The 16959-nt window shown below is 35.6% G+C and overlaps 1 protein-coding gene and 1 long non-coding RNA gene across 6 annotated transcripts in view; one reads left to right on the top strand and one right to left on the bottom strand.

Moving 5' to 3' along the window:
• Positions 1-16959, bottom strand: part of LOC125098020 (uncharacterized) — a 247899-nt gene that overhangs the window by 207129 nt on the left and 23811 nt on the right. Inside the window, exon 2 of the long non-coding RNA XR_007126682.1 lies at positions 4271-4479. This is a non-coding gene — a long non-coding RNA (uncharacterized LOC125098020). The remainder of the gene's footprint in view (positions 1-4270; positions 4480-16959) is intronic.
• IL7 (interleukin 7) overlaps positions 1-16959 on the top strand; it is a 55178-nt gene that overhangs the window by 2485 nt on the left and 35734 nt on the right. For 4 of the 5 annotated variants that reach the window (XR_007126681.1, XR_007126680.1, XM_047726352.1 and 1 more), the window contains exon 2: positions 4283-4416. Coding sequence is in view for 3 of the 5 variants with exons in the window: in XM_047726352.1 (XP_047582308.1) it covers positions 4283-4416 (134 nt within the window). In the remaining 2 variants the exon portion in view is untranslated. Of the gene's footprint in view, positions 1-4282; positions 4417-7824; positions 8996-16959 lie in introns of those variants that run through there. The other variant, XM_047726351.1, reaches the window with a different exon arrangement.

The following is a 16959-nucleotide window of genomic DNA, read 5'->3' on the forward strand; positions in this document are numbered from 1 at the left end:
AGTGTGTAATGCAGTGTTTCAGAGCTTGATCAGGAAGCACCTTAGTGAGGTTCATGTGGAAAAAGATGTGTTTTTTTTTTATATTCCCTTGACTGCACACACACGCTTGTTTTTGTAGGAAGCGGTGCAGCTCAGTGGCTAAAAGCTGAATTCCTAAACTCTTTAACCTCTTACTATACACATTATATATGGGGAAAAATTTCTTTGTTCCTTAGGTTCTCCATCTGCACAACTGTGAAAACTGGTAGTACTTACCTCCCCAACTGGTTATGAGATTAAATGGAATATTGTGTGCAATATCATAGGATGGCTGCAGAAATGTCTTTAAGTTTTGTTTTGTTTTTTTTTTTTTTAGATTTTATTTATTTATTTGACAGAGAGAGATCACAAGTAGGCAGAGAGGCAGGCAGAGAGAGAGAGGGGGAAGCAGGCTTCCCGCCGAGCAGAGAGCCTGATGCAGGGCTGGATCCCAGGACCCCGGGATCATGACCTGAGCCCAGGGCAGAGGCTTTAACCCACTGAGCCACCCAGGCTCCCTGTCTTTTAAGTTTTATCATGGGATTTGTGGATAGAGTTTACAGAGTAGTTTTAATATTGATTGTGGCAGAAATTAGATTTCTTCATATGAGGATAATCAAATTTATGTTTGTAACCTTAACAAGCTGATTTCCATACAACTCATGGTTGTTTTCTGTTTATTAACTTTTTCTTCTATTTATGCACCAATTTGCTTGTGCCTATTATTCATATTAAAGCCAAGTCTTATATACTCAGATAATGTTTTCTATTCCATCCTGAATGTCTTTTCAGTATTTTTTTTGTAATTCCCAGTGAAAACGGTTCTATGAAATGTTTATAGTGGACATTCAATAAACATTTACTTATCTTAAGGAGGGATGAAGGATTGGATTCAATAGACTTTGAAACTAATTTATTTATATTCACTTTGACCCCATAACTTACACAGCTGAGGATTGAATGTATTCTTTGGCTTAAATTAAAAACCAACAAGAATTTTTAGACAGCCATCATTCTGGTGTAACCAAATTCCCTATTGAAAAGCAGATTCTCCAGTTTCAATCCCTTCAGGAAATATAAAGACAAAATTCCACAGGCCCAAGCTTGCCTTGCATTATTCCTTATGGTTTGTCTTTTCTGTGACCTAAAGAAAAGTTCAGAAAGGGGTGAATGTCTATGCATAGTCTGAAACAAAACAGAATAAATGGAGAGTTTTTTCCTATCGTGACAACAATGCTCGAACTAGGCAATATGAATATGTTTATTCTTTGGGTTGTGTGGAGAAAAGACTTCATTCAATTGCAGACCAAAGTGCAGTTGTTCATTTGAGAGGTGGAAACTTCAGACCCACATCTCAGACCCAGCGAGATCTGAAGCCCTGGGTGTGTTTGCAGGATTTTCCCTGAGGCTATTTCAAGTCTAAAGAAATACTCTATTGGGATGGCCAGGGAGATTCTTAGACTTAAGGTGCTTGAAAGTTGAAAGGGACCTTAGATCATTTAGTCTGAAGTTTTCATTTTACAGATCAGTTAAGTGAAACTTAAAAGACACTGTCATTCACTTAGTCACACAACCCATTGTAATACAACTTCTTGGCATACCAAGATGAAAACCCCAAGTCTCCATACTCCAACCCTCTGTGTTTTGTTTTGGCCTCGTCCATCTGAAGCTAACCTATTTAAAAACAATGACAAAAATGACTTTGACTTTATAGACAAAGCAAATTAGGTTTCTTCCAAGAAGATCTTATGTATGTATGTATTTATTTATTTATTTAGAGAATGCATGTGCGGGGGGGCGGGGCAGAGGGAGAGAGAGAGAGAATCTTAAGCAGGCTCCATGCTCACAGCCTGATGCAGGACTCAATCTCTCGACCTTGAGATCATGACCTGAGCAGAAATCAAGAGTCAGATGCTTAACAAACTGAGCCACCCAGGCACCTCAAGGCAAATTATGCTTCGGGATTGAGAAACTAGTTGTAATACATAAAAAGGCTAAGTTTTCTAACCAAGCCATCACTGAAAGCACTGGTAAATGTCATTCAATGAATAAATGGATCAGTGTGAACTTGGGGAGCACTAATTGCTGAAAGTTGGGGTGAAGAGGACACAACAGCTAGTGCTCATAGAAAGTAAAACAAACTCCTTTGTCAAAACATTAAAGATGGACCTTTAAAATGACATTTATGTAGAATAATAAAAAGGTCTCTTTTTTCACTCTAGTACTTAATTATTTTATTATATTCCCCTTAAAACTCATTTCAAGTTACGTGCTATATAACTTATCATCTACTCTTTCCAAAGTATACCTTTTGGGACACCTGTAAGAAGACAGAAAAATGAAGTTTGGATCTATGCAGTCTGTACAGATCCAATTACAAAGTCAGCATCTAGTAAATAAATAGCAATTGACTATTGTCTGAGAATCTTCAGGACAAAGGAGCAATAGTACAAGAGAGAGGTAGAGCTCTGTAGTATTTCATAGAAGTGGTTTCATTCAGAGGACTAATGTAATTACACGTTATCAAAAAACTATGGCCAGGGCTCCTGGGTGGCTCAGTGGGTTAAGCTGCTGCCTTCGGCTCAGGTCATGATCTCAGGGTCCTGGGATCGAGTCCCGCATTGGGCTCTCTGCTCAGCAGGGAGCTTGCTTCCCACCCCTCTCTCTCTGCCTGCCTCTCTGTCTACTTGTGATCTCTCTCTGTCAAATAAATAAATAAAATCTTAAAAAAAAAAAAAAACTATGGCCATTTCTGATAAAATCTTGGTGAGACAGTAAACTCAGGTTAGAATTCAGACTTGGCACCTACTGTCTGGTTTTTACAAAAAGATTAAATTGTACGACTCTTCTGATCTTTACAGATAGGTAAACTATCTGTAACTATCATCATCATGATCATTATTAATATCCTCAGTGAATTTTGCTGGCACATGTATAGATTTTTAGTGGCAGAGCTATGAATCGATTCCATGTCTCATTTTGTTTCTCTTACCTTGTCAAGTGTCTGTGATATATGAAGATACGATGTAGGATTTGTGTTTGTTCTCATACCTGCTATGTAGCTTACTTTCTCTATTTATAAAAATATGGGTCACAAATAGCTCATCATTTATTGGGGAGTGCTACTGATTTTTATATGACAGATAATGATGCAATAGATGATAATGTTATTGGGAACTTTATGATGCATTTAATATATGTCACAATATTAGTTCTTTGGGTTCCAAGGAGTATTGTTTGTAGTCCTAATCAGAAAAGACACACATGTGAAATGTCTTGCATTCATCAAGTACAGCTAAACTTCGTTTGGGAAATTAAAAGGAAATATTGTCAGCATAACTCAAGAGTTTGCAGAAAGATACAAACAAGACATTTTGGCAGACTTATGAAGTAATACATCTCTATATAACCACATTTTAAAGTCTCTGGGAATAATTGGCTTTCTGTCAGTGCATTATTACTGCCCGAAATGATACCATTTATAATTTCATTCCTTTTGATTAGACAATTGCCTCTAAGTAGGAAGGCTCATCATAAACAGATATAAATCATTAGTTACCAGGGTGTGAATTTATTTAATGGGTTTTTCTAATTTGTCAAGAAGCTAGACAGAGCTGTATTTGTAGAAAATATGGGTCTCTGGGCACCTAGAAACAAAGAATATACTGAAAAGATAGAGCATCAAAATGTAAATGTCAGCTTTGTCACAGTTCTGGGAAGGGTAGACCCTTTAAGGTCCATCATTAAAAAGAAAGAATATAATCACAGTACGATGGAAATAAACATGCAGCGTTGCTTTCAGGAAGAGGCTGGATACTTGGACAATCATCAAGGTTTACATAAATATACATGCCACAAATCATAAAATTTAAAAAATGTGTAACTTGTTTACCTGTAGTTTACTTGTTTACTTGGATATGCTTTTTCTTGTAGAAATGTTCAATATAAATCAAACTTGAATAAATTGATTTATACCTTAGAGTGTTTTTCAGGGACAGAGAGTCTGCTTTCATCACACCTATTCAGTGCTTTTCCAAAGAGTAATTTTTAAATAAAAAAGTGAAAGAAATCTAAACTCTAAAATGCAGTCCTACTTTGGTTGTTACAGAATACTGAATTTTAGGGTTCTTCCCACACTATCCAAAAGCCACGATGCATTTCAAAAAATTACTAGAAATAAATGGTCAGGCCAATCGAAACAACACAATCGGTATATAATCTGATGCACAACATTTAGCTTATTCTTACTCACTGTTCAATTTAGTTTCTTTTAGGTATATCTTTGGAATTCCTCCCCTGATCCTTGTTCTGTTGCCAGTAGCATCGTCCGATTGTGACATTGAAGGTAAAGAGGGCAGAGAGTATCAACACGTCCTAATGATCAGCATCAACGACTTGGTATGTGCTTGTTTGTTTTCCTCACACAGTAACAGTTTCATATTCAAGTATCCATCTGTATTTCTTGAAAGAAAGTGAAATAACTAAAGAGCAAAATTTAATGGGACACTAACTACCTAGTTTTATAGTTGGCATCATTATATCCTTTTAAAATAATTATTTAATAGGCCTTCAGCTATGCATTTCAGCTCAGTTCACTTCACCACCACATTTCTTGTAAGCATAATTTAGCATAACTATCTGCATTTCCTCACTTCGTGATGACAGTCCCCGTAGAAGCACTTTAATAGAGCAGGGAAAATAACAAGAGTACAACATTAAAACACAATCATGAAAAAGAGATGTATAGTTATTTTATCTGAATGTGTGTACACGCATAGGTATTATGTAGGTATTTTTACACACACATTTATATGTAATTTGCTGTAAATTAATTTTTTAGTTTATGGTGGGCTTTTTCCTTACAGTATAATTTATATTTTAGTTTTAAGTTTGCAGAAAAGTTAAGCAGAAAGTAGAGAATTACCATAACACTCTTCCTTCTTACAATTTCCCCTATTATCAACATCTTGCATTTGTGTGGTACATTTGTTAAACAGATGAACTAATATTGATACATTATTATTAATTGAGGTCCATAGCTATCATTAGGGTTCACCTTTTGTGTTGTACTGTTCTGTGGGTTTTAACAACTGTAGTGTCATGCGTCCACCATTACAGTATCATACCGAATAGTTTCACTGTCCTTAAAAATCCTTTGTGCTCTGCTTACTTACCCTTTCCTTTCCCTCCCTTTTGAATGCATGGAAACCACCAATCTGTTTATGGTCTCTATCACTTTGCTTTTCTAGAATGTCATATGCTGGGGCGCCTGGGTGGCTCAGTGGGTTGGGCCGCTGCCTTCGGCTCGGGTCATGATCCCAGGTCCTGGGTTCGAGCCCCACATCGAGCTTTCTGCTCAGCAGGGAGCCTGCTTCCTCCTCTCTCTCTGCCTGCCTCTCTGCTTACTTGTGATTTCTCTCTGTCAAATAAATAAATAAAATCTTTAAAAAAAAATAATCCTTAGAATGTCATATGCTTGGAATCATGCATTATATAGCTTTTTTTAGACTGGATTCTTTCTCTTGGCAATGTATATTTAAGGTTCCTCCATGACTTTTTATGGCTTAATAGTTCACTTCTTTAATTGTTGAATAAAATTCCATTGACTGGATATACTAGTTTGTTTTTCCATTCACTGATTGAAGGACATGTCTTGGTTGCTTCCTACTTTTGGCAATTATGAATAAAACTATAAGCATTCATGTGTAGGGTTCTGTATGGACATATATTTTCAACTCATTTGCATAAATATCTAGGAGAGTGACTACTGGATCACATGGTAAGACTATGTGTAATTTTACATTAAACTGTCAAAGTGTCCTCCAAAATGACAGTACCATTTTGCATTTTCATCAGCAATGGAAGAGAGTTCATGATGCCTCACGTCCTCACCAGTATTTGGTGTTGTCTGTGTTTTGAATTTTAGCCATTCAAAAATGTGTGTTATGGCATATCATTGTTTTCATCAACAATCCCCTAGTATCATAGGATGCTGAGTATATTTTCTTTATTATTTTTTAATCATTATTTTTTAAAGATTTTATTTATCCATTTGAGAGAGAGAGAGAGAGAGTAAGAGAAAGCATGAGAGGGGAGAAGGTTAGAGGGAAAAGCAGACTCTCTGTGGAGCTGGGAGCCCAATGCAGGACTTGATTCCAAGACTCCAGGATCATTACCTGAGCCAAAGGCAGTCGCTTAAACAGTTGAGCCACCCAGGCACCTGTTGAGTATCTTTTCATATATTTTATTGCTACCTGTATATTTTGATCAATGAGGTCTCTGAATTCACATCTAAGCTGACATCTTAACAATACTAAGTCTTCTTCTAGTGAGATAGCTTTCCATTTATTTAGATCTCTCTTTGATTTCTTTCTTTGGTTTATATTTTTCCTCATCTAGATCCTGTTTACATTTTCTTAAATCTAAACCAGGGTGCTATTATAAATAGTGTTGTGTTTTCAATTTCAAATTCCAGTTGTTCATTGCAGATATATAGGAAAGCACTTGGCTTTTGTGTATTAACCTTGTATCTTGAAACCTTTTTGTAATTACTTATTAGTTCCAGGAGGTGTTGTTCTTGTTGTTGATCATTTGGGATTTTCTACACAATTGTAGCACTTACAAAAATAATTTTTTTTACAATTTAAGAGCTGATCAGCATAATGGGATGTGTTGATTGAAAAGATAATCAGTTCTTAAAGCCCCAAATGTAAAAGAAAACCCTCTCAAATGTTCTTAAGATGGGATAAATGGTCTAATTTCTCCCTCCTGCCCATCCCACTATAATCTTCACTACATACTTATACCGAAGTGGCATGACATTTTGGGAAATTCATTGTTCTACCTCTTGAAAGGATATGGGGAACTCAAGATAATATTGACCAGAGACCACAGAGGTCCCTGATTTTACCCATTGACAAGGAAAAAAGCGTACTCTAAATGGCAGTTACCCCACTTTGTATTTCATGAAGTTTTGACACTTGACATTTTCTGCATTAATTAAAGGTACTAAGTTAATTTTTAAATCAAGATAATGCTTTTATTTAATTTTATTATCTAGGCAAGGAATCAACTAGTGTTAGTCCTACAACACTTATAAATAACTCTGTGTGTAAAACTGCAAAGAAAAATGCTGTTGACAATCCAAAAGGAGAGTTTTGTCTACCGTATTCATAGCACATTTCTTCTGGAAATATAAAGGAGTTTATCTGATTAAAAGGCACAACAGCAAAAAAACAACAGCAGCAATGATCCTGTTAAAACAGTACCTGGTGGTGCCTGGGTGGCGCCATTGGTTAAGTGGCCGGCTCTTGGTTTCGGCTCAGGGCAAGAGCGCAGGGTGATGGGATCAAGCCCCTCGTTAGCTCAGCACTCAGTGCAGAGTCTGCTTAACTGTCTCTCCCTCTCCCTCTGCCTCTTTCCCCCTTCCCCACTTTCTCTCTCTGCAAAATAAATAAATAAATCTTGAACAATAACAACAAAATCCAAAGCAAAACATGGCAACTCTTCTTAAGAGATTAATTCATCAGATATGGAAGACTATATGAGGAAGAGTATATGAACTAATCAATTCAAGTGAATAGTGCCATGATAATCGCAAGAAAGTCATCTATAAAGATGAGGTGATAAATTAGGAGGAAGGAGAAAGAAGTCACCAAGAACTATTTGTATCAATATGACTAGTAGAGGAAATTCAGTCCCCTTACTAACTCAGCGTGTCCTAGATGCTTTGCAGACATTACAGTGTTTCAATCTCAGGAAGACCATAATAATACTAATATTTATGAAGCGCTTGTTTTGTTCCAGGTGCTAGCCAAATACACTTTCACAATATACCTGGAAAAGAGGTACTTTTATTACTTTAATTTCACAGAGGAAGAAGCTGAGTCTTGTGGCCAGCCATTTTGTAGGGGCAGAACCTGGATAAGAGCCTTTGCTGTTAAGCAGCGCGCTCTCTTGCCTCTTGATAACAATATCGGTGTTAGCGTATGCATGGGGCAAACATCTATTTGGAACCTGTTATTATGGAAAACCTTTTCGTGTGGTGAAGTGGTGGGGGCTTCTGTGTAGGTCCCATGATGGATGAGGTATAGACCCTTCTTCAAAGAAGCTTTCCTTCGGTGATGGCTAAGTCTTGGTGTGAAGGATGCAAGCTGCAGCTTGAAGAGCTGCCACACGGCCATTCAAAACCAACAGACTGGCTGTGAGCTAGATTTGGGAGGAAAAAGATAGAAGCTGTGTTCTAGGAGGAGTTGAATGGATCTGCTTGGTGCTAGGAGAAAGACCATGTTGTGGGAGAGTGGACTGATTTCCAGTAAAAATTTTTTGAGCTTGCCGTTCCAATAGACATTTAGCATCTATTTACATATTAGAGCCTTAATAGTATTTTTGCAAGCATTAATAAAAGTACACATAAAACTGGAGAAAATTTGCAAAGGATGTCATAAAAACTACATGTAGACAGAATTTCTAAAATTTTTCCTCCCACACTGCAGTGGATGGTCCGTTGTGACTCCACTTTCAAGACCAGTGATAGAGTGGAAGACATAAGTGGATCTATACTTTCTAGCAAGATTGAGAGTGGTCTTGATGCAATGATATTTGGACTTTATTCCCAGCATAACTGAAAGTCTGTAGTGATTTGATCATAAAAGTTACAGAAAGCTAAAATATGAATTTCTGAGCATTTATTATTATTATTAGGCTATAAAAAATTAATAGTCCGTGTTCTTCTATACCCTATAAAGATGATGGATGTGTGTGTCACTATAGTACAAAATGATAAGCAGTACCTTACAAAAAAGTTTCATATACATTATCTTTTTGAGCTTCACAGTACTCCTGTGAGGTGATGATAATAATAATAATAACTAAGACAAAATCAAGGTGTACAATGTGCCAATACTTCCATGAGCACTTTCCATGTATTAACTTATATAATTCCTACAACACTTCTATGTAATGAGGACACCAAGATCTGGACAACATAGCTGGCAGGGGCGAACCTGGAAATCAGACCCCAGGAAACGTGCTCATTAGTATGAGAAAAAACAGGGTAAAGCTCTGCTATTGTTTTGGCTCTTTCAGGTCCCTTGCAATTTCATATGAACTTTAAGAATCAGCTTTCATTTTTTAGGAAGAAGTCAGCTGAGACTCTGATAGGGAATTCCTTGCACCTGTAGATAAATGTGAGGAGTATTATCTTTTTAGCAATGCACAACAACGCTTCTGATCCACCAACACCTGAACATGGGATGCTTTGCCATTTATGTAGATCTCCTTTAATTTCTTCTAGCAAATATTTTGTATTTTTCAGACTATAAACTTCAAACTTTTTGGTTAAATGTATTCCTAATTATTTTATGTGCCTTTGATGCTAATGTAAATGGGATTGTTTACTTAATTTCATTTTTAAATTGTCCATGATTCTCAATTGTCTGTGATTCTCTGTGACCCTGTACTCCTTGTATACTTACCTAAGTTTGTGTCTTATTTCCTCATACTAGTTTATAAGTATCTTAAGGACAGTTTATGCTTGATTTATCTTTGTGTCCCACAGAATGTTCAACAGAATACTTTGCATATACATAGTAGTTTTTCATAAGTAACTATGAATTGTAATAATATATGATAAATAATAGATGAATTTAAAATTAATGCCACAAGTTCATGAGAAGCCATAACTTGTTTCAAATAGGCTAGAAGTCTCTTCTTTTGAACATCTGTTTCTATGGACATTTGTTAGAATCAAATGTCAAGTACCATTCTGATATTCAATATGAACTAGTTTGGGATATTATATAATATTGTTTTTTTCCATAAAAAAACTATTTTGTCTAAACATGACTTATATGGTTGAATTACATAACTTATATGGTTGAATTACATAACTCTTAGTCACCAGAACAAAGGCTGGTTAAAAATATAAAGGCTGCTGGGAATGGCCATATACTTTCTAGGAATGACTCAGTCTAGTTAGAGGCACACAAAGGGCTTACTTTATTATAAGTTATTAAATTATGAAATCCAGTGAATGGGTTATACTAGGCTTTTACAATTTTCAGTGTCCTCAACTCCATCTCCATCTCTATTTGAGGGGCCTTTACGGATTCAAGTTTTGTCTTTGCATTGATGGTCCTCTGGTTTACACCCCTTTCATAAACTTAAGCACCATGTAATTTAAATATCAATTAGAAGTCTTTACCCCGATGTATTGTACTGACACATCATGCATAATAGAGAACTAATTATCAGCACTTTTCACCTCTTCCTGCTTCTACATTTTCTATCTTAGGTAACAATGTTTGCATTTGCCCAGTCTTTCAATGCTGAAAGCCTGGGATCATCCTTGGCACCCCTGCTCCTTCAGCTCATCCATCACCAAACTCTACAGATTAGTACACCCTCTCAACACCTGTGCAGGTCATTCATTCTGTTGACTTCCACTAATCATTTCAGGCCAGGCGGTCATTGACATCATGAGACCATTTCCATAGCCTCCAGGGGGTTCCTGGTTGATCTCCCAGTGTGCATCTGTCCTCTTTGCTGGCATTGGAGTTATCTTTCCAAAATTCAAATCTGATACACTCTCTCTCCTTTCCAAAAGCTCTTTCACGCTTTAAAATCTCTCTGACCTAGGACCTATCAACTTCGATCTTCCAATTCATTGGTTTGTTGACAAATAAATGATCAAATTCCTGCCAAAGATTACTTTATAAATATGTCTAAATATGTTTAACTCCAATTAACAGAGGAAAGACGTTTTAAATTGGCTAAAATTAGTCTTAAATTAGTTCTTCTTTTATCAAGTTATGCTAGAAGATAAAACAAATTTCCTGTGTATATAATTTAGCAGTATGACTGAGTCAGTTGCAATTTAACAAGAGAAGTTACCTTTCAAGAGGTGAGTCTTTTTGTCCTAGCAATGACTTTATTTTAGTTATAAGAATGAAATAAAAATACACTACTTAAAAGACAGACTTGCTGAGTGGATTAAAAAAAAAAAGGAAAAAAAGGCCCAAATATATGTTATCCACAAGAAACCCACTTTAAGTATAAAGATACATGTAGATTAAAAGTAAAAAAGATGAAGGATGGTATGCCATATTAACACTAATCCAAAGAAAGCTGGAGAAGCTATATTTATTTTAAGCAAAGCACACAGTAAGGAAGACTATCAGAGATAATTAGTAAGTAAAGTAAGGGCCTTAAATAATAATAAAGGGGTAAATTCTTTAGGAAGGCAACAAACTTTAATGTGTATGCCTAACCATAGCATCAAAATTTGTGAAGCAAAAACTGGTAAACTGCAAGACATAGATAAAACCACTATTAAAGTTGTAGACTTCAACACCCCTCTGTCAGTAATTGACAGATTCAGCAGAGAGAAAATCAGTAAGTATATAGTTCAACTGGAAAGCACTATAAAAACTGGACCTAATTGACATTTATAAAATACATCATCCATCCAGCAACAGCATAATACACATTTTTTGCAAGCTCACACAGAGTAATCACCATGTTCTAAACATATTCTGGGTCATAAAGCACATTTTCACAAACCTTTAGCAAATAGAAATCATGTGAAATATACTCCCAAACTAAAACATAATTAAACTGGAAATCAATACTAGAACAATAGATGGAATATCTGCAGATTAAACAACATTTTAGATAAATACAGGGAAAAAAAAAAGCCTTGGGAAATTTAAAGGTAATAAACTGAATGTTAACAAAATTTGTGGGGCACAGTGAAAGCAGAGCTAAATATATGCATTAAGTGCATATATTAGAAAAGAAGAAAAATGTAAATCAATCATTTAAGCTCCCACATTAGGAAAATGGAAGAGAGAGAACAAATTAAAATGAAATTAATCAGAAGAAAAGAAATAATGAAAATTAGAAAAGCAATTGAAAGCAAGACATTAATAGAAAAAAAATCAGTGAAACCAAAATCTGGTTCTTTGAAAAGATCAATAAAATTGGTAAACTTTTCTCCATCCAGGCTAACCAAGAAAATAAGAAAGATGCAAATTACTAATATTAGAAATAAAAGAGAGGTCATAACTACTAATCCCATGCATATTAAAAGGATAATAAAGAAATATTAATGTTTATGTGTTTAATTTTATGTGTCAGCATGGCTAGGCTATGGTACCTGGTTATTTGGTCAAACAGCAGTGTAGATGTTGCTGTGAAGGTATTTTTTTAGATGTTAACATTTAAATCAATAGACTGTGAGGAAAACAGGTTACCCCTCATGATGCAGGTGATCCTCATTTGTACGGACTGAATGTCTGTGTTCTACAAAAATTTATATATTAAGTCCTCAAATGTGATGGTCCTAGAAGATGGGACTTTGGAAGATAATTAGGTTTAGAGGAGATCATGAGGGTGGAACTCCCATCATAGGATTAGTGCCCTTGAAACAGAAGAGACACCAGAACTTTCTCTTTCCATCATATGAGAACACGGTGAGAAGATGGCTCCCTGCAAGCCAGGAGGAGGGTTTTCACCAGGAACCAAATTGACTGACATCATTCAGGCACCTTGATTTTGGACTCCCCAGCCTCTGGAACTGTGAGAAATAAACATCTGTTGTTTAAGCCACCCAGTCTGTGGTATTTTGTTATAGTAACCTGAGCAGACTAAGACTCTTTCAATCATTTGAAGGCTGTAAGAGAAAAGACCGAATTCTCCTAAGGAAGAAGGAATTCTGCCTTCAGACTTAAGATTGCAACATTAGCCTCCTTGCGGTTCCAACCTACTGGCCTATCCTACAGATTTCGAACTTGCCAATACCCACAATCAAATGAGCCAATTCCTTAAAATACCCCCACTTCTCACTCCCTCTCTCTCCTTTTTTCCTCTCTCTCTATAGATAGATGGATAGATAGATAGATAGATAGATAGATTCCTATTGAATGTTCTGTTTCTCTGGAGAATGTTGACTAATACAATTATGAACAACTCTGTGGACACACATTTGATAGTTTAGATGAATGCAGCAATTCCTTAAAAGACTGAAATGATCAATACATAAGAGATACATAAGAGATACATGATCAAGATAGGACTACATTTATTAAAGAAATTGAATAAAAAATTAATGACTTTTCAAAATACAAAATACAGGTCCAGATGGTTTCACTTGTGAATTCTACCAAACATTTAAGCAAGAAAGCATATCAGTTCTCTAAAACTCTTTCAAAAACAGAGGAAATACTTACCAACTCCTTCTATGAGGCCCGTCTGACCCCAGTACCAAAATCTGACCATGGCACATAAGACAGAAAATCTCCAAGTGAGTATTTCCATGAACATAGGTGGGAAAAAAAAATCTTAACAGAGTATTAGCAAATGAAATCCAATAATGTATTTTTAAAAAATTATACATCATGACTAAATGCAATTATTTCAAGTATGCAAGGTTGGGTCAACCATTGAAAATCAGTTAATGTAATTTATAATTTCAACAGGCAAAAAAATAAATCATATGATTACCGTAATTGCAGAAAAAGTATTTGATAAAATCCAACAGTGATTCATTAGAAACACTCCCAGCTAACTATGAATAGAGAATAATTTAGCACACTGATAAAATTTATTTATAAAAATCCTACTGTTAACATATTTAATGGTGAGAAAGCAATACTTTCCCTTGAGATTAAGAACAAGTTAACAATATACCCTCTTATCACTCCTATTCAATGTCAGTCAGGAAGTCCTAGCTAATCCAACAAAACAAGAAGAGAAAAAATATATTCAGAAGAATTGAAATGGTTTTTGTTTCCTGGTGACATGATTGTCTTCACAGAAAATCTAAAGTAACCTGGAACTAATAAGCAGTTATAGCAAGGTTTCAGGTCACAAAAAGACAAAAGACAGTTGCTTTTCTGTATACCAGCAATGAACAATTGTATTTGAAATTATACCATTTAGATAAGCTTCAAAAAATGAAATAATCATAGATAAATCTATTTTAAAAAGGACAATAGCTATATGAGTAAAACTATAAAACCTTAGGGAAAGAAGTCAAAAAGAACCAAATAAATGGAGAGATATTTCATGTTCATATATAGGAAGCCTTAATATTGTAAAGATGTCAATTCTTCAAACTTGATCAAAGCAGTGTCAATCAAAATACAGGAAGTCATTCTGTAGATATCAACAACCTGATTCTAAATTCACTCAGAATATCGAAAGACTCAAAAAAGCCAACAAAATATTGAAAAAGAAAACAAAGAGTGCCGGCATTGCCCAAACTCAAGACTTATTATAAAGCTAGAGTAATCAAAGCAGTGTAATATTGGGGAAATAACTGACAAATCAATAGAACAGAATAGACAGCCCAAAAGAGACCAACATTAATACAGCGAACTGATCTCTGACAGAAGATCAAAGCCAATTCAATTGGAGAAAGGATAGTCTTCTCAACAAATAGTGCTGGAACACCTGAACATCAACATACAAAAGACCTTATAGCTTTCACAAAAATTGACTCAAAATGGAGCATAGATCTAAATGTGAAATGCAAAACTATAAAAACTCCTAGAAAGTAAAATGGGAATAAAACCTAGGTAACACTGAATTTGGTGATAACCTTTTAGATGCAACAACACTTAATAGTGCCATACATGAAATAAAAAAAGATTGGACTACATTAAAATTAAAAGTGCTCTGAGAGGGGGTGTCTGGGTGACTTAGTCAGTTAAGGCCTGATTCTTGGTTTCAACTCGGGTCATGATCTCACAGTCCTGTGATTGAGCCCTGTGTCAAACTCTGTTCTAAGTAGGCAGTCTGCTTGAGATTCTTCTCTTCCTCTCCTTCCACACCCCCCCCAGCTCACTCGCTCTCTCAAATAAATGAATAAATAAATAAATCTTAAAACCAAACCAAAACAAAACCAGAAACCCCAGCTCTGAGAAAGACACTGTTAAAAGCATTAAAAAACAAGCCACAGACTGGGAGAAAATATTTTCAAAACACATATCTGATAAAGAATTTGTACTCAAAATGTCCCCACCTCCCCAAAAATGTTTAAACTCAACAACAACAAAGGAAAACAATGTAATTCAAAAAATGGGCAAATACCTAAATGGACACCTCAGCAAAGAAGATATACACATAGGAAATAAACATATGAAAAGATGCTCAGTGTCATATATCATTAGGGAATTGTAAATTAAAATTGAGGTAGTACTAAACATCTGATGAATGGAATAAAACCTGTCATAACTAAAATGACTAAAAACAATCATACATCAAATGCTGACAGGCATGCAGAGCAACAAGTGCTCTTGTTCATTGCCAATGGGAATGCAAAATGGTACAGCCATTTTGAAAGACAGTTTGGCAGTTTCTTACAGAATTAAACATAGTCATATCATGTAATGATGATTCTAGGGATTTATCCAAATGAGTTCAAGACTAACATCCACAGTAAAAATGTCATGCTATATGTTTATAAAGGTGTTATTTATTCATAATTGCCCCAAATGGAGGCAACCACATCATTCTTCAACAGGTTAATGAATAAACAAAATGTGGCACATCCATTCAGTGGCTATATCCAGTGATAAAAAGAAATGAGATGTCAAGCCACAAAAGGACATGATGGTGTCTTAAATGTGTATTGTGTGAAAGAATTCAGTCTACAGGGCTACTTACCATACGATTCCAACTATATGACATTCTAGAAATAGCAAAACTATGGAGAAAGTAAAAAGATCAGTGGTTGCTGGGGGCTGGGAAGAAAGGAAGGTAGGAATGAATCAGTGGTGCACAGAGTAATTTTAGAGCAGTGAAGCTATATTTTATATGACACTGTAATGGTAGATACATGACATACATTTGTCAAAACACATAGGACTTATAGCACAAAGAGTGAACTTAATGTAAACTAAGAACTTAAGTTGACAATAATGTAACAATATTGATTCATGAACTGTACCAAAAATACCACATTAATGCAAGATGTTAATGAAGGGGAAGCAATGTTGAAGGCATATATTTGAACTGTGCCCTTTTTTAAAGTTTTTCTGTAAGCCTAAAACTGATTTTAAAAACAAAGTCTATTGGGGCACCTAAGTGGCTCAGTTGGTTAAGCATCTGCCTTCAGGTCAGGTCATGATTCCATTCCTGGGATCAACACCCATGTTGGGTTCTGTGCTCAGTGGGGAGCTTCCTTCTTCCTCTGCCTCTCTTCCCTGCTTGTGCTCTCTCTGTCTCACTCCCTCAAATAAATAACATCTTTTAATTTTTTTTAAAATAAAGTCTATTAAAACAGTAAAGTCATTCATTCATTTGTTCATTCATTCATTAAAAAATAAAACAAGGCTAGCAGTATGTATTTTATGGTTCCATAAATTCTCCAAATCCAAAATCTGTTGGTATGTACAACGAGTCCCTAGGGAGGAAATAATTACACTTCCATAGATAGTTTCCTGGGCAGGGTGAGTTTAAGAACCCAGACTCTTAATTTTTGAAGCCTCATGATATTAGATTCTTTGTGAAAGATTGAATTATTCCTGTCTGATATCTACTGATAGGAAGGATTCATTGAGAAAGAAAGGAGTTTTGACTGGTTCCCTAGACTCACCACCACCAATATCCTTGTTGTTGTTCAAGATATTTGTTGGGGAAAGTTTACCCTGGAAAAGAGTGTAAGGATTGGCATCACTTTGAGATCTGAGTACCCTGCTGTCATAGATGTCTTTGGAGACAATGTTGCACATACAAGTATAAATTAAATAACTATAAATTTGGGCCCTTGGGCCTGTGCCTGAAATTATACACATATCTGGACCAACAAGAACATTAGACTATGTTGCACTGTTTTTTTTTGTGTGTGTTGATGCATTATATCTGCAACAGAAATTAAAACAGAAAGAAAAAGCCTAAGCAGAGAGTTGTGGATGGCTTGCATGGTTCTGTTTTCCT

The sequence above is a fragment of the Lutra lutra genome, chromosome 4 (assembly GCF_902655055.1).
Source record: "Lutra lutra chromosome 4, mLutLut1.2, whole genome shotgun sequence".
Lineage (NCBI taxonomy): Eukaryota > Metazoa > Chordata > Mammalia > Carnivora > Mustelidae > Lutra > Lutra lutra.